The 16,040-nt window shown below is 49.9% G+C and overlaps 1 protein-coding gene across 3 annotated transcripts in view; it reads left to right on the top strand.

Moving 5' to 3' along the window:
- The first annotated feature begins 5,485 nt into the window (after nt 1-5,485).
- DSCAM (DS cell adhesion molecule) overlaps nt 5,486-16,040 on the top strand; it is a 732,790-nt gene continuing 722,235 nt past the window's right edge. For all 3 annotated transcript variants that reach the window (XM_077879265.1, XM_077879266.1, XM_077879267.1), the window contains exon 1: nt 5,486-5,612. In XM_077879265.1, the coding sequence (XP_077735391.1) occupies nt 5,570-5,612 (43 nt within the window). In that variant the 5' untranslated portion in view covers nt 5,486-5,569. The remainder of the gene's footprint in view (nt 5,613-16,040) is intronic.

Below are 16,040 nucleotides of genomic sequence, written 5' to 3'. Positions count from 1 at the left end.
AGGCCATTCTCCACTGGGTCCGTAGCAGGGAATGTTTCCAAAACATAAATCTCATCATATCACTTCCTACTTACCATATGTCAGTAGCTTCCTCTCACCTTCATGATGAAGTCCAAACACCTCCTGCACCCATTCTTCTGTTTCTGTCCCGTGTTCTGCACACGTACTCCCAACACACACACACACACACACACAACTAGCTGATTTAGATGTGCCACTCCCTCAATGATAGAGTTTATTTCATCAAATTATCGCAGCCATTATTTGAATCCCTTCTGAATTGTGAGGTTAGCGGGGACTGTCCAGCCACTGTTTTTTTTTTTTTAATTTTTATTTATTTATGATAGTCACAGAGAGAGAAATAGAGAGAGGCAGAGACATAGGCAGAGGGAGAAGCAGGCTCCATGCACAGGGAGCCCGATGTGGGATTCGATCCCGGGTCTCCAGGATCGCGCCCTGGGCCAAAGGCAGGCGCCAAACCGCTGCGCCACCCAGGGATCCCTTTTTTTTTTTTAATACACCGTTGAGTGTGTGAGTGCACTAATCTTAAGTGTGTATCTTGATGAATTTTTATATGTGTATGTATCCTTGTGACTTTCACCCAGATCCAGACAGAGAGCATGTCAAGCAGCCCAGAGGCTCCCGAAGGCCCTCCACCGCCTGGACCATACTTCCTTGTCTTTAAGCTGCCTGGGGACCATGAGAGCCACTGTGGGTAGCAGGCATGCTCTGAGTATTTGTGGAAGGTCTCCATCAGTTCACTGGAGGAAGAAAGGGATGGCCCACTGACACTCTTGACCATCTCTGTCCTTTGCAGTTCTCAGACCAGAGATATAATAATGCCTGATTTCAATTTCATCAAAGTACCAGTCGCTGCGATAATAAATGTATTCAAAATGTTTCCACAGGCCTGGCTGCAGACAGTAGTCCCTGCAGATGGTGGTTCCCTGTGTAACTCTCATCAAGTCAGCTCCCATACCTCATTTTATCATCTCAACAATATGTAGGGTAAGAAGAGCAGGTATGGTTATTTCATCTTCCAAGGGAAGGCCCTGAGACTCCAGATAGTCTGAACTCCTGGGCACGTGCACCACAAAGGGGCATCTGGTGCAAGCAAGAGGTGTGAGGCCCATTGCCCATTTCTGTGGGGACAACCTTCTCATCCGTCTTGCTTTTTGATTTCAGGCTTCTTGGGTCCTATTATGGGGTCAGTTGTGTCTCTCCCAAAGCATATATTGAAACCCTAACGCCCACCCAGTATCTCAGAGTGTGGCCATGTTAAGAAGCAAGGTCATTACAAGTTGCGGATGTAATAAGATGAGGCCATGCTGGATTCGGGTGAGTCTCTCATCAAATATGGCTGCTGTCCTTATAAGAAGAGCAGGAGGGATCCCTGGGTGGCGCAGCGGTTTGGCGCCTGCCTTTGGCCCAGGGCGCGATCCTGGAGACCCGGGATCGAATCCCACATCGGGCTCCCGGTGCATGGAGCCTGCTTCTCCCTCTGCCTATGTCTCTGCCTCTCTCTCTCTCTCTGTGTGTGACTATCATAAATAAATAAAAATTAAAAAAAAAAAAAAAAGAAGAGCAGGAGAGACACAGACACACGGAGTGGGAAGAGGCCACGTGAAGCTACGGACTAGATGGAGTGGGGCATCTACAAACCAAGGAACGCTGCGTGCTGCTGACCACTAGAAGCTGAGACAGGCAGTTAGAGTTCTCCTACATGTCAAAAGATAGCCCAACCAACACCATAACTTTGGACTTCTGTCCTCCAGGACTATGAGGTAGGAAATTTCTGTGGTTTTAAGTCATCCAGTTTGTGGTACTCATTTTAGCAGCCTGAGGACACGACCACACATCCCATTTGGGCAACGCCTTGTCCTCCTGGTCAAAAAGGAGAGAGCCTCCCCACTGTGGACACCGTTGACATTTCCACCCAAAGTGCCAACTCAGCCATCGCGTCTATGTGCAACCCCAATCCCTCCTTTAGGACATGGCTCAAATGCCACCACTCCAGAGATGCTCTTCTTGATCCTGCAAGAGAACATGGAGGAGTAGACGGCGAAATTCGGGTGCTGGTGCTCTCCCAATGTCTGTTGCTTTTTATTTAGCATGATTCAGGTGGGTGAAAAGTGGCGTCCTGGACTTTGCCTCTCTTCTGCTTGGTAGGAGGACAGAGTCTGGGGAGCAGTGGGGGGAAGATTCCTTATGAGATGCTTTCTGGCCATTAAGTTGGAATACAAGAAAAGGAGAATTGTTGGAAGAAGTCATGGAGAGGACTCGACCTCTGGTAGATGGAGAGCTGGGCCTAGAGTCCTGTCCCCCCTCCTGCACCCCCAGAAGCCACTTCAAGGATACAACCTTGAGAGAGTAAGGTGCACTTGAGACCATCTGGAGGGTACCAGGAACTGAATCTCTTTAAGACCTCTGTATCAACTTTTAGGGCTCTGGAGGGCAAGATGGAGATGCAATTCTCTGCATCTACGTGTGGTTTTATATTGAAATAGGTTCTAAAAGTTTTTGTGACAAGGGTGCTGTGTTAGGCCTATTCGAGATCACTATTATCTTAGTCAGTCTGGGGCAGATGCATTTGGTAGACCCCACAGACCACTGGTTTCACGGGGTATGGGACCAGTGTATTGGCACTGGGATCCTGCATCCTGGAAGGGCCTGCATTTGGGCTCCGAAGCTCTGCCATTGCTGTCTTGAAAATTCTTATTACTTTTAGACATTTAAAAATTTATTACTTTAAAAAATTGCTTTTATTACCTAGAAAAATCTTTCCTACGTTTCTGGCTCCTGCACTGTCCTGCCTCCTGCCGCCCTCTCTGGAGGGCTTCTTGCCTGCCCACTCCCTCCCTCCATGGTGCCCCCTGGGGTCTTGACCAGGCTCCTCCTGACCCCATCCTGCAATCACTGCTGCTCTGCCATCAGGTGGCATCTGGGTAATGTTGGAAGAGGAGGCCCAGATTCTGCTATCACCCTCAGTCTGCCTGGTGGGGGCCCGGGTGTGCACTCTGGGAGTGTTGAGATAGGGCGTGCACCACCGTGTGCTGGTTGAGGGCAGCGCCGGGTAGCCACTGTCCCTACTCTAGGCTGCCCTTGCCGTGAGCTATTCCACTAGCGACTTGCCAGGGGCCGGACTGTCACTGCCTCTGATCTAGATACAAGTACTTGCCAGCTTGGAGACGGAAGCCCCTTGAGGATCTCCTGTGCACTGTGCACGGGGCAGTGGTCTGTGGGGAAGGGAAATCCCTGCGGGGGGCACAGTGGGGGTAGAGGTGGTAGATATGAGTTCTTGGTGCTGCCCTGAGTCACAGCCGCTGGCCAGGGACTGTTCTCATGCCTAAGGGAGCCTGGCATTCAGTAGGGAAGGAAAAACACCATGACGAGTTGAGAGAGACGGAGAAAGAAAGGGGAACGTTTGGTATTTTAGTAGCTTTGATAGCACTTTTTCCCTTTTTGAGAAAGGAGCTCCCCATTTTCATTCTGCAGGGGATCCTGCCGCCAGCCCTGCTACCCAACCCAGCAATAGCCACGGGGCGACTTACTACAGTGACCACACGTGCTAGGGATAGGCCGTCGCATCTCCACCAGCACGTGGGCGAGGAACCGCGGTCCTTTTCGCTCTAGGTGGCTAACGAGGCGCCGGCTGCACACCAGATAGGTGGCCAGACTGTGCTCCGGGTCAGGGTTGTCTGACCCCGGGGCACCTGACCCCCGAGGCTGCGGAGAGCCGCACCCAGGCATGGCAGGGCGTTGAGATTCTGAGACCTGAAGGAACAGGTGCAGGTGCAGGTGCAGGAGCGGGATGCGGGGGCTGCAGTCAGGCCATCACCTGTCCTCCTGGACTGCCTTTGGGGAAGCCTGGGGAGCCAGCCCCAGGCGTGCAAAGCCAGAGGACACGGGGCGTGTGGTCAGGCAGGGCCGGGCCTGCGGTCCTGAGTGGGTGGCACCACGTGACCCCCTGCAGCTGCAGAGCTGTGGCGAGCTCAGCCTCACCGGCTGGCTGGCCCTTCCTCCCACACGGGGCCTGGCCATCTTGTGCCCAGCTCTGGTAAAGCACCATTTTGTTTCTGCCTCACCATTTGCTTTTCCTGTTATTTTGCGAGCTGCTTTAGGTGTGCTTATTTCCCCCTTTTTGCGGATAGAGGGAAACGTGGGGCCTGGGCCACACGCCCAGTGCCCGGGAGGCCCGCTCCTTTCCCACGAGACCTCCCTCCTTGGCCCCAGCCACCTCTCCTGGTCTTGATTGCCCCATCTCTGAGCTTTCTACCTTGGATCCTAGATGGGGGTGCATGCCAGCTTTTTTTTTTTTTTTTTTTTGTTGCAAAGTGATAAAATATGGATGCATGCCCTTGTTAAAGCTTTGATTTTAATATGCTTATGACTTCAAGAACCATACAGAACGTTCAGGAAATATAATCATGCTGGCTTTTCACAGTAATGTGGAAGGGGTCCTGTTTGGAATTAACTCAGATTATCAGCAATTTTAATCAGTTTCTTTCTTTCTTTTTTTTTTTTTTTTGCACCCTTCAGAGAGCAAAATCAGGATTGCCTGTTTGTGTGCGACAGTGTATTTTGAGATAATTAAAAATTAGCCCGTGAAGCCATAGAGATCTTTACAGGAGCAGGAAGGTTCCGGAGGCAGCTTTTTCCCCCCTCCAGGCAGGCACACGAGCTGGACTTTTATATGAGGGTAAACACGAAATCCGAACCCAGCTGCACATTTTATGAAAACTGCTTAACATTTCATGGTCACCTCTGCTTGGCTGGCAGCCTTCCGGAAGAGTCACCCCTGGCCGCGTCTTATTAGCAACCTGCAAGGAAATAACTAAAAATAATCGGCCGCTTGAAATGATTCTTGAAGCCTCTGAGAAATGCATCCTGATAGATGACGGTGCGTGACTCCGCGGTGGCTGCGCGCTCTCCTCCATCCTGCCTCCAGTCCGGCTCCACTTCTCCGCTGCTGCTTTAAGACTGCAGAGCGCCCCAGCGGCCAGAGGCAGGGGAGGGGGGTCCCCGCTCGCCTCCGCGCCGCCCGCTCGCTCCGCGCCCGCCCGCCCGCCTCCCAGGCAGGGAAGGTTAGGAGGGAGCACTGCGATTCGGGCCGCGGGAGAGGAAAGATGAGCCTGCCCGCCCGCCTGCTGCCTGGATGTGGAGGCTGAGGGCTGGCGCACGGGAGGCCGCTTGCTGCGCATCGGGGGCGCCGGGTGCCCGGGATGAGCTCACGCCCGCGTCTGCGGCTCTGTCCACCTCCACCTGCAGACCTGCCGGCGGCCCCCTGAGCTGACGGCGCACCTGGGCTGCAGCCCCGCCGGCCCGCTCTGGCCGCAGCGTTGGGCGCGGCGCCCGGGAGCAGGTGTGCAGGAGCGCAGCGCGCGGGGAGCGCAGCCCTCGCCCCGGAGCCCGGCCGCGCCGCGTGCCCGGGCGGCTCGGCGGCAGCAGCAGCGGCGGCGGCGGCGGGCGGGCGGCGGCCCCCGGGCAGGTGGCGAGCGAGCGGAGCCGGGCGGAGCGCGGGGGGCGAGGCCGGCGCGTCGCTCGCGGGAGGCCGGGGAGCAGCAGGGGCATGTGGATACTGGCTCTCTCCTTGTTCCAGAGCTTCGCGAATGGTGAGCCTTTCGGTTTGTGGCGAATCTCATTGCTCGGATGGACCGGAGCGTGGAGACGGGGTGCGGGGAGGCATTGGGTGCATGGGTGCATAGGTGCATGGGTGCATAGGTGCATGGGTGCATGGGTGCATGGGTGCATGGGTGAAGGAAGTCTTTCCCTCCTTCTCCTCCCCCCCCACCCCAATCTGTGCTTAAATGATCATGCATTTCTTTCCTTTTTTTTTTTTTTAATATTTTTATTTCTTTTGGGAGGAGAGGAGGCAATGTAGGGAGGCCGGGAGGTGTGTGTGTGTGGGGGGGGGGTTGCAAAAAAATTGCTCTGTAATCATTTAAAGGAGCTTACCTAGCAAAGTGACAGCTCCGAGCTAACTCCAGTACTAGATAGCTAGCTCGTTTCAGAATAAACCAGGTTTGGCGACAGGAGGAGAGACTGGCGGAGATCCGTCGCCACTTTGACACGTTACAACCTCAAAGGGACACGGCATTCCAAGTGTGGGCAGGAGGAGGGTCAATTAAGAACACTTGCTTTCGCATTCAAAGCGTTTTCAGCTTTTAAAAGGTGTGCTTTAAATCAGCTGCAATTCGTCTCTCCGGCAGCAATGAAGCCTTTAAGAAAGATCTGTCCTTCCACTCCCCCCACCCCCCACCTCCAACCTTCTGGGTACTACATATTCCTCACAGTCATCTATGTAAAAATATGCACTCATAAGCATGACATCATCTGAGATGTTGACAAATTTTTCAGAAACACCTGTACAGTTGTACAAATGACATCAGTGAATATCGTAAATAAGCATTCCTTTCCTCGCGCCCAGCAATATTGCATTTTGAAATGCTTTCTTCCTGGGGATTTGGAAAGCTATTGCTCTTGCCTGAGTCAGACCCAATTAGTAAGTGTGATTGCACCTTAGGTTGCCTGTCACCGCGTAAATATGAACTTACATGTATGAATGGCTTCCTCTCATTTGGGAACTGGGGGAAATTGTCATCATTTGGCATTGCCTGGGAGTAGCTAGCTACAGCCTAAATTCCCATTTCAAATTTTGGAACACAAATCTGCATAAAATGTATGGCTTGCTGACAGTTAAAATTAAACCATTAAGCCGAATCCCCTACCCAGGAGAGAGAGAGAGCGAGAGCGAGAGCGAGAGCAAGAGAGAGAGAGAGAGAGCAAGGGGGTGGGGGTGGGAGGCAGGAAATCTCGCCCTGGTGAGAAAATGCCAGAAGCCAAGGGGAGGCTCTAAGATTTTCTTGGAAGATGCACAGGGAAGCTCTGAGTGTTAGCTGCATAGGGGTGCATTTTCTTTGCCTCTCTAGATAGCATCCTAGCAATCATCACACTGACAGGCCGGAGGAGACACATAAACTTTGTAAAATTAAAAAAAAAAATGATGACTAAGAAAAGGTAGAGCTGAACCAAGGCGCTCCTGGAATTAACATGGAAACGAGGCTTTGCTCTCTAATATAACCTAAAGCCAAGTGTTCAAAACTTTCATTTGGAGCTTTCCCAGCAGGAGAGAATCGCAACAAGTTCTGACATGACCCCATCTTTCCCAGAGGGCACTCTACCTCTTGTGCAGCCTCGTGGGAATTTACCTTGGGGGAGAGATCTGCTGTAGCTAATGTGTGGTGATGCATCAGGAAAGTCGGCCCTTGATGCTGCTCTGCTAATGTGAACTCAGAGAAAATGGAAAAATCACATACGTCGGCTGGTGCCTCCGAGCCTTGACGGCCTGTCTCACCTGTCAGGGTGTACGTCTCCGGACTCCTAGGAAAGGCCAGGATCATAGGTTGAGATAAAATCTGCATCCTGTTGGGAAGTGTGTGTTTCAGGATGAGGGAAGACTTTGTGCTTCTGAGTGGCAGTCAATTAGTGTTTTACAGTTTCACAGAGGTGACAAAAATAGTATGGGCGAATTTCTGGTTCAGGGATGCTGTGAATGTGCGTGACTTAAAAAAAATTAATTTTCCTACTAAAATCATCACGAGAGACTCCTATATAGGGAGACAATTGTGTAAAACCTCCAATAGTCTATATAGAAAATAAATGCAAAGAATATGCATGTGCATATGTATGTCCATTATCTTCTTACACCTTTTTCGAGACCTTTAAAGTTGATTGATAATCCCCATTATTGGGATTGTGATGAACACAGGTAGATTTCACAATATAAGCCTGTACATGTAAATGAATATTTTACATGGCCGTATTATGTGGCCTGATGCTATCTGTCAGAAGGCTGTGGAAAAGGCTGTGGAACTCTCTTATATAAAAATGGCCCTCTCTTTATATGACCAAGCATTAAAAAAAAAAAAATTAAAAAAAGAAAGACCCGACTGTAGAGCTTTGGGCTCTTTCATTTTTTTTTTTTTTTTTTTGGAGGGGGGGTGGTGGTGGTGGTGGTGGAGGAGGAATTAGCTTTAAAGAGTTTCTCAATGAATGATGTTCAATGCACACTGTGCAAAGGATCATAAAATACATGGTCATGTGAAAATAGAATAAAGGTCCAATTTGGAATGCTTGCCCGTTCATAGGACCACATTTCAAAAATGTGAAATCAAATGGTTCTTACCTATCTGAATGAGACTTGGAAAAAAAAAAAAAAAGAAAGAAAAAAATTTTCAAAAAAATTTTCAACAACTATCATAGCTTGGTCTCCCTGAAATTTGAAAAATTCCTGAACGTGGGTGATAAGAGATCTATGAATTCTAATACCCAAGCTGATTACCGCTAGGCCTCAAACAGCAAAATGTCTGACATGATTTCAAAAAAATCTATTTGTAACAGATATTTTGGGGTGCTGACAAAATAAGAACCGCGCAAGGCATCTGCATTTTCACAATAGGCAACAGCATTTTTTTTTCCCCACTGAGGTAATCGGATGTACATTTATTTCTTAATAAAAGCACGGTGGCTGGACAGGCTGCCGACAGTGTTTTGGGTGACAGAAATGAGAGAGCAGTCCCTTCATGGGTTAAACCCTTGAATGAATTACCTCACCTGATCAGGTGCTGTCATCATGTTTAAAGCAGTCAACTTGTTCTGCAGTGTTCTGGAAATACTCACGGGAGACCTTCGGTTATAGTGCAAGGAATCGAGGTCCACGTATGTGCAGACACACATCCACACACACGTCCCCGGCTGCCTCTTCAGGACAGGATCATGCTGCATTGTGTTTGAGCACAATTTCTCATGGTTTTAACCCCACTGAGCCACATTCTAGTTTAAGATTCTCATTAAAGGCATAGACAGGCCTCCGGATAAGCAGAATGATGAGCAATAAGCATATTCATTACATATAATACATTTTTGCCGGTATCTTTGCCTCTCTTTTGATGGACCCACGTGTCCCTGACATCTTTTCTTAGGCCATGGAAGCTTGACCTTTGCCGTTTTGCTCTTTTCGTGGGGCTCGTGGAGATTAGGGATGGTGGGTGGTGGGAGAGAGACAGGTGCTCTTCAGAGCGGAGGTAGGGTGTCAGCCCCCCGAGTTCATCTCCAACAGGGTATCTCAGACTGCAGACTGGACATTGTATTTAAATGTAGGAGTAGACCTTTGTGAGCACAAATGCGCCTTGGGGGCTTTTAAAGTGACTTTTATTTTGCTCATGTAAATACACACAAGTAAACGATGTCATTAGGTGAAAAATTTCAGGGCCTCCTGTGTTTTTATTAAACGGATTCGAATTCTATCTCAGAATTTCAGAGCTCACCTGAAATTGCTCGGTTCCTTAAGCTGTGAGCCCCCGCCAGATGCCCTCAGTAGGAAAACAAAATGCCATACAGACCTTTAATAAATGCCAGCCCATCCTTCTCTACTTCTTGACTCCCTCCTGGATGCCACTTTGGCGTGACCACAGTTCATTGCTGCCCCGGGGAATCAGGGACCCGCTGGTACGGCATACAGCACTCTGGTAGGGGAAATAATTTTGTCAAAAAAAAAAAAAAAAAAAAGACCCATCTGAATCCCTAATTAGTGGACCTCCACGTAGCTATCAAAGTGTTTTATCACTGATGGGTCTGAGATGAGATGCAGTGAGGATTTCCTGAAGAGACTCATGCAGTGTACATTGAAACTTGATGTAGAAGGACTGAGAGAGAGAAAGAGAGAGAGAGAGAGAGAGAGATGGAGAAGGTCATTTTATAAGGAGAGACCTATCAACACTGCAGGAGACTAGATACTTAATGTTTGGAAAATTAAAGGATGGGTATCTCAGGCGATGCATTTACAAAATCAACGGCATCCAAAATTTCACAAAATTAGCTGACTTCTCCGGGTGAGATTATGAACATGCCTCATCAATAATTAATAGGCAGTGAAGATGATACATTCCGGGTTAGCTCCGGCGGGGCGTCCAGGAGCGTTCCCTGGGTTTGCATGTGTGTTGGGTGCAGCGGGCACACCAGGCAGGGGCCGCCGTGTCTGGGCATTTTCTTGGCTGCTGGGCGGAAGTGCCTGCCCACTCTTGGTGACCGGCTCCAGCGGCCGGCCTAGGAGATGGAGAGGTGGTGCTACCTGCATGTCAATTGTGTCCCTGCCATAGGACACTAGTGGGCGGCAAACCTCGCAAGACTGGTGCAGCCAGCCTTCAGCAAAGCGGGCAGACCCGCCGCCTCCGGGGAAGCAGTGTCGTGCGCGGAGGCTGGGCCATCAGAGGCTCCCCTCCCCGCCGATCTCTCCGGTTCCTGGGCCCTGTCGCCCTCGGCTCGGTGCACTTGTCCCGGGAGCAGTGCTAGGGCTGTGACACGGAGGCCGTGTCCGGCCGTCTTTGTTTCCGAACGTATAAAGGGCCACCGCGCTCACAGCCCTGTTGCGAAGCCTAGAAGGTGCCTAGCGAGGAAGGTGCATTTGCATAGCCCCTTCCAAAGTGGCGGCGGCGGTGGGGTGGTGGTGGGGTGGGGGGCCCAGGCTTGCGTGCCTCTTGGAGGTGGCAGCTCCGGAGCAGCCCCGCGCCTGATTGGCTGACCTTCCAATGTCATTCCAGGAGGCGCTGCTGGCTTCCCCTCCTGCTGCTGGTGACAGGGGTGATGCTGCTGCTCCTGTGCCTCTGCAGTCCGACTGTCTCACTGCCCCGGGGGGGCAGGGCTGGGGGGAGGCGGTGGCCAGGAGCCCCCTCCCTGCCGCTCCCCCAGGCAGGCTGGGCAGCACCTGTTCACCTGGGCTGCTGTTAACTCTTCACCTCCCAGAGACCTGGGCCCAGAAATCCTCATCATCCATCTCCCTCCCCCCATATTTGTGTTCTTGTTCATGTTTTGAAAATAGGAGAAAACTCAGAGTGGCCTTTCCCTCCCTGAATTTATGGGTTAATTGAGATAAGACGGTGGGAATGGAAGATTCCTGCAACCTGACATGTACCGGTTCTGGACTCCCAGGGTGTAGCACGCAGGGCGCCTTCGGCAGGTGACACTGTCCGCCGAGGGGGCAGGAGGGAAGTACCACGGGGCAAATAGATGACCAGTTTCTGGCTGGGAGGCCAGGATGTTGGGCAGGGCTGGATTCAGAGATCTGCTCCCCCAGAGTAGGTCCCTGCCTCATCCTCTTTCGTGGAGCCTTGGCCATTCCCTCGACAGGATCAAGGGCAGTCCATACTGTTTATTTCTTTGGTGCTAATTTGGCTGGTGGCTTGTGTCTCACTCTCTAGAGGGTAAGGTCCACCGTTTAGTCCCACCGTGCGGAGCACATGCATGGAGCAGGTGGAAATAGATGTTGGCTGACTGAGTGAATGAAGGGACAGATGAGAGAACCCTTCTTCCTGCCGTGCCCTACCCTTCTCCCTCCCACCCACCCGTCTCCCATCCTCTTCACCCTTCCTTGGCTCCTTCTGGGCCCCAGGCCCTAAACCATGGTGCGAAAGGTACTAAGCAACTGTGTGGATTCCTTGGTTCCTGCCATCTCCATCTGATGCACGGACTCGATTTATTCCCTAGAAATACTTCTAGAGCATTTCCCTCTCTTTTCCGAAATGGATTTGCCTTTGGAATATGCTCCAGGACTCCATCACAGGGACATTATGGTGATGTGGTTGCTTTTGGTGCTCTTCTTGACGAGGATTGGCTCCAATGTCCATACGTGCACCAACCGCCTCGTTCGCAAGCATAGGCTGCTAAGTGCATGATTTAGAAATCCCATACGATGTCTACCGCCCAGTCGCGTTCTGAAAACCAGTCAGAAGCATGAAATGGACACAGAGGTTTCCCTCGGGATTCTTGGGAATTCATTTCTTCATCAAAGAGCCACCCAGGGCATCAAAACAAAGCTCAGTTTCTTAGGCCTTAGTTGTCTTACAAACATCACATTACGATTTTCTTAAGTCTCCCGTTAATTTAGGACTTTCTCAGCATTCTCTCTTTTTTCCCTTCATTTTGCAGCAGAACCAAATGTAAAAGTTAGTCCCTTCTTCAAAGTTACATGAGAGGAATGCGTTTTATTCATTACCAAAGTTTTGACTTTTGTTTAAATACAAGAATCAGATTAGGTGTCATAGTTTGCAATGCTGGCTATCTTTTGATATTTGGAGGTCTGTATTTGTTCTGTGTCGATCAATAATTATGGTATTTTTAGGGGCACCGGGGTGGTTCAGCGGTCTGGCACCGGCCTTCAGCTCAGGGTGTGACCCCAGGGTCCTGGGATCGAGTCCCACATCGGGGTCCCTGCAGGGAGCCTGCTTCTCCCTCTGCCTGTGTCTCAGCCTCTCTCTCTCTCTCTGTCTCTCATGAATAAATAAATAAAATCTTTAAAAAAACTTATGGTATTTAAAAAAAAGTCACTTGACTGGGTGAGGTTTTGGTCTTTAAGTCCTGTGGAATATGTAAATCATATGTATCCTGGTTTAGCAGAGAGGGGAGAAATGGGGTCAGCGAGGTGTTTGTCAGGATAAGAGGAAGGAAGAGGCTTCTGCACAGAGAGGAAGAATGACAGAGATTAATAAATCTTGCCTGCATCCCTATTTAAGTTATTTTTACGCAGACAACAGTGAGTAAGATTTAAGAGTGAGCAAGCAGTCCTATTTATAGAAAGCCGTTTTTAAATGCAGTGGTTGAGACAGTGAAAGAATTGAAAACGCCAGAGATCACCTTTGTGCTGAACAGCAGCTTCTCCTAACTTCCCGGCACGGGACAGGAGTTTTGGAGGAGACCAAAAGGGCATACCAGCCCTGGCGGGAGTATTCAGAAATTGCTTTTAGATGCTGCAGAATGTTCTAGAACTCCCAGGGTTGAAGTCTGTGTCTGACTTGGGGGAGGGGTGGGGAGCCAGTGTACATATGGTTTGGAAATGGGTCCTGGGTAGGTGTGGACAGGGCAGCGCAGGGTGGGCGCGGAGTGTGCCGTGTGGCCACAGGTGCTCCCTGGGCAGCGCGCATTGCCTCTCTCGCAGATGGTCGGCCCCAAGGAGTGTGGGAGGGCCGAATATGCATGCATGTTTGTAGCAGAGCAATGACTGAGAGAGGGGTTCAGGTTTAGGCTCCCTCGATGATCACAGGACCCTCTGTGTTAATCGCTTAACTAAATTCCGGAGATTTAAATTGTGCTATTCGCTCCTCAAAATGGTCAGTCCAGATGGGCAGGCCAAGTCCCCATAAGCTGCTTGCTTGGCATAAATGTCACAGGACAAAGGGAAAAGAACACACCTGCTCTTAAAAATGAAAATCGTCTTCCTTCCTAGGACTGCATCTGCTCCTTGGAACAGTTTGGTTTTACTGGTCTCAAGTGGGCCTTATTTCCTATTAAGAAGAACTCTTGAATTTGGAAATACTGCTGGTTTACAGGTTGGAAATGTGAACAAAAGCCACGGCCATGTCCTGGCCCACCCTTGGGCACGATGCTGTGAAAAGCATTTGCCTCTTGTCCCGGGAGGAAGCACCTGTACAATGGGCCATTTTGTGGTCGGCCTCTCCGGACTGTGGAATGGGCCTGTCTGCGGAGGTGGTTGGAAGGAGATGTGAACTCTCTAATTACCGATTTTGAGAGGTGTGAGAGCCTTGCCTCTTTTAATATTGAAATGAGGAACCAGGAAATAGTTTTAAGTCTCATTTTACATAGAATTTAAACAATTCTTCTTGTCCGCTGTGTGCAAATACAGTGAACGTTTATGGTTCTCTAGATACCTGAACTCTCAAGTTCCTGGATACTTCTGCAAAACTACAGGAGTGATGGCATTCCCAGGGAAGATCCTGATGCCCTCAGGGTCCCCAGGTGCTCTCTGCGTCCTCTGGGGACCTCCGTGAGGAGCACATAAGGCTAGGCCTAGAACCCCCAGCAGGCAGGATGCTTGCCGAGGTGGCCTGCATCACGCACACTGAGGAGCTGGGCCATGTGAAATAGCCGATGGCCGTGGAGACCCTCACCACTCACACCTTTTCTTAATACTGAATAAAGCATAGACGTCCCTCGTGAAATCTCTGCTTCCCTCACCCGCTGAATGAACTTCAGGGCGATGGCAAGATTTCTGTGATTATGTCATAAGACAAAAAACAAAGTCCGAAGATAATTAGAACCACTGCAGTTCTGTGTGTTTTTATATTTTATTCCCCTCCCCCTCCTTTTTTTTTTTTTTCTGCATAAAGGACCTGACTTATGCTGTGGAAACTTTTGAGTAAACATATTTTCTCATTAGAGAGATCCGAGATTCATTTCTTCTCTCCACTGCGGCCTGATTTGATCTTGGGTTCCCGCAGGACACTAGAAACCCCAAATCCCAGCCTGCTTAATTACAGTGTTTATTTCTTAATATTGGCTGTAGAGCAGTTTTAATAACTGATTTGTAGCTGCCAGGGTAGAAATAACAATGCTTTGTAATATTACATGTGAGACTTCGGGGATGAGACAAAGACCCCCCCCCAACTCCAACTTGGGCAACTTGACACCATGGAGAGGGCGCCATGGTTAACCTGTCACACGTACTGGACCCAGTCATCGTGGTTCCTGCAAAGGGTAGTCGTTTGCCTCTCTGGTGGCCAGGGAACAAGAAATGTGTAACAAATGTGAAATGCTCTCTAAGGAAAAGAATTATTCTTTCATAAATTATTCAGGTTGGGGAAACCCAAGTTAGCACTTCCTGTCTGGCACCTTGACGTGAGAGCAGAAGGCAAGTGGGATGGTTACTTACCAGACATGCGCATGCGTATTATGACTCCCCTGAATCAATACCTATGAAGTCTTTGGTGGCTACCGTTTACAATAGACTTGATGGATATTTACATAGAAAACTGGGAAGACAAAATTTGACCTACATGTGATGTTGGTCTTTGTCTTGGGCAGCTACTTTGATTAACGGTTCATTTGTGTCTGCGGCATCTCACATTACCCGCCTTGTGATTTATGGTCACAAGAGACCCCCTCGTTCTCCCTCTTGGCCCTCGCTGATGATGGGAGTGGGAGAGTACGCTGTAGGCTTTGCTGGCATCAGGTGCTTGGAGGCAGTGGGAGTAAAGGTATGGGAAGACCAAGGATATGGAGAAAGGGGCTGCACCAGCCCCCATGTCATGACCATGGAACAGACAGGGGAGGAAGGAGGAGGCGAGGTGTCTCCAGGCCATAGTCTCTTGACACCTTGGGCCCTGTTCTAGTTAATGTGCCTCCTTCTGGACCTTCTTAGCTGTGGATCAAGGCCACTGGTTCTCATTGCCCCAGGGGCTGGGGCAGGGAGGAAGAAGTTAAGGAAACTTCCCAGAGAGATTTTCCCCTTATGAGTCTTGGAGATTCTGATGCCAGCACCATTTTGGGAGTGGGCTGTAGTTGGAAAGTTCCTCAGGTCTCCTTCCAACACGTACCTTTGCCAACTTTTTCTCCATCCCTGTAGGTTCTCAACTTTGTGCAGAAGACTCAGCTAATAGTGTGTATAGTTTCCTGGCTCTCATGACCAGAAAGTCTTGTTCTGCAGCTCTGGGATGTGCATGGTTTAGGAAATGGCCTTATTTTTCTGATCCAGGGGGCCCATAATATCCCTCTGGAGTAACACACACTTGGCAAGGGACTTGTTGGCCCCTGTTTGACATGAGGGCCAGACACTGGCTAAAAGTCAACCCAAGGATGTTTCAAGTGGACCTCAATTCTTGGGGAACTCTGTATTGAGTAGTGGTTTATCGGCAGGGCTGAACACGTGTGGGGTTAGGTAGTCATTGACTACCATACAGACTTGGGTGGGTTTCGGGATAGATGACAGTAAAAGCTGGAAACAGGGAAGACCCTGAGTGGGGGACGATGTGATCCCATCAGGGGCACTTCTAATTTGGATGCTCAGGAATCATTTATGTGTCTCTCTGATATCTATATACCTTAGCGTCTAAGCATATACATGTGGGCACGTGGGCCATTTTTTTTCTTATTGAGTTTGTTGGATGTTCAGGTTTATTGCTAGCATGTGCTTTGCTTATGGGCTTGGTTCCCTTTGCATTTTTTGCACTGACCCCTTCCTTGCTAGCAGCTGG

This window comes from Canis aureus, chromosome 30 (assembly GCF_053574225.1).
Source record: "Canis aureus isolate CA01 chromosome 30, VMU_Caureus_v.1.0, whole genome shotgun sequence".
Lineage (NCBI taxonomy): Eukaryota > Metazoa > Chordata > Mammalia > Carnivora > Canidae > Canis > Canis aureus.
Note: the sequence above shows the minus strand (reverse complement) of the source record. Positions and strands in the feature narration are given on the sequence as shown.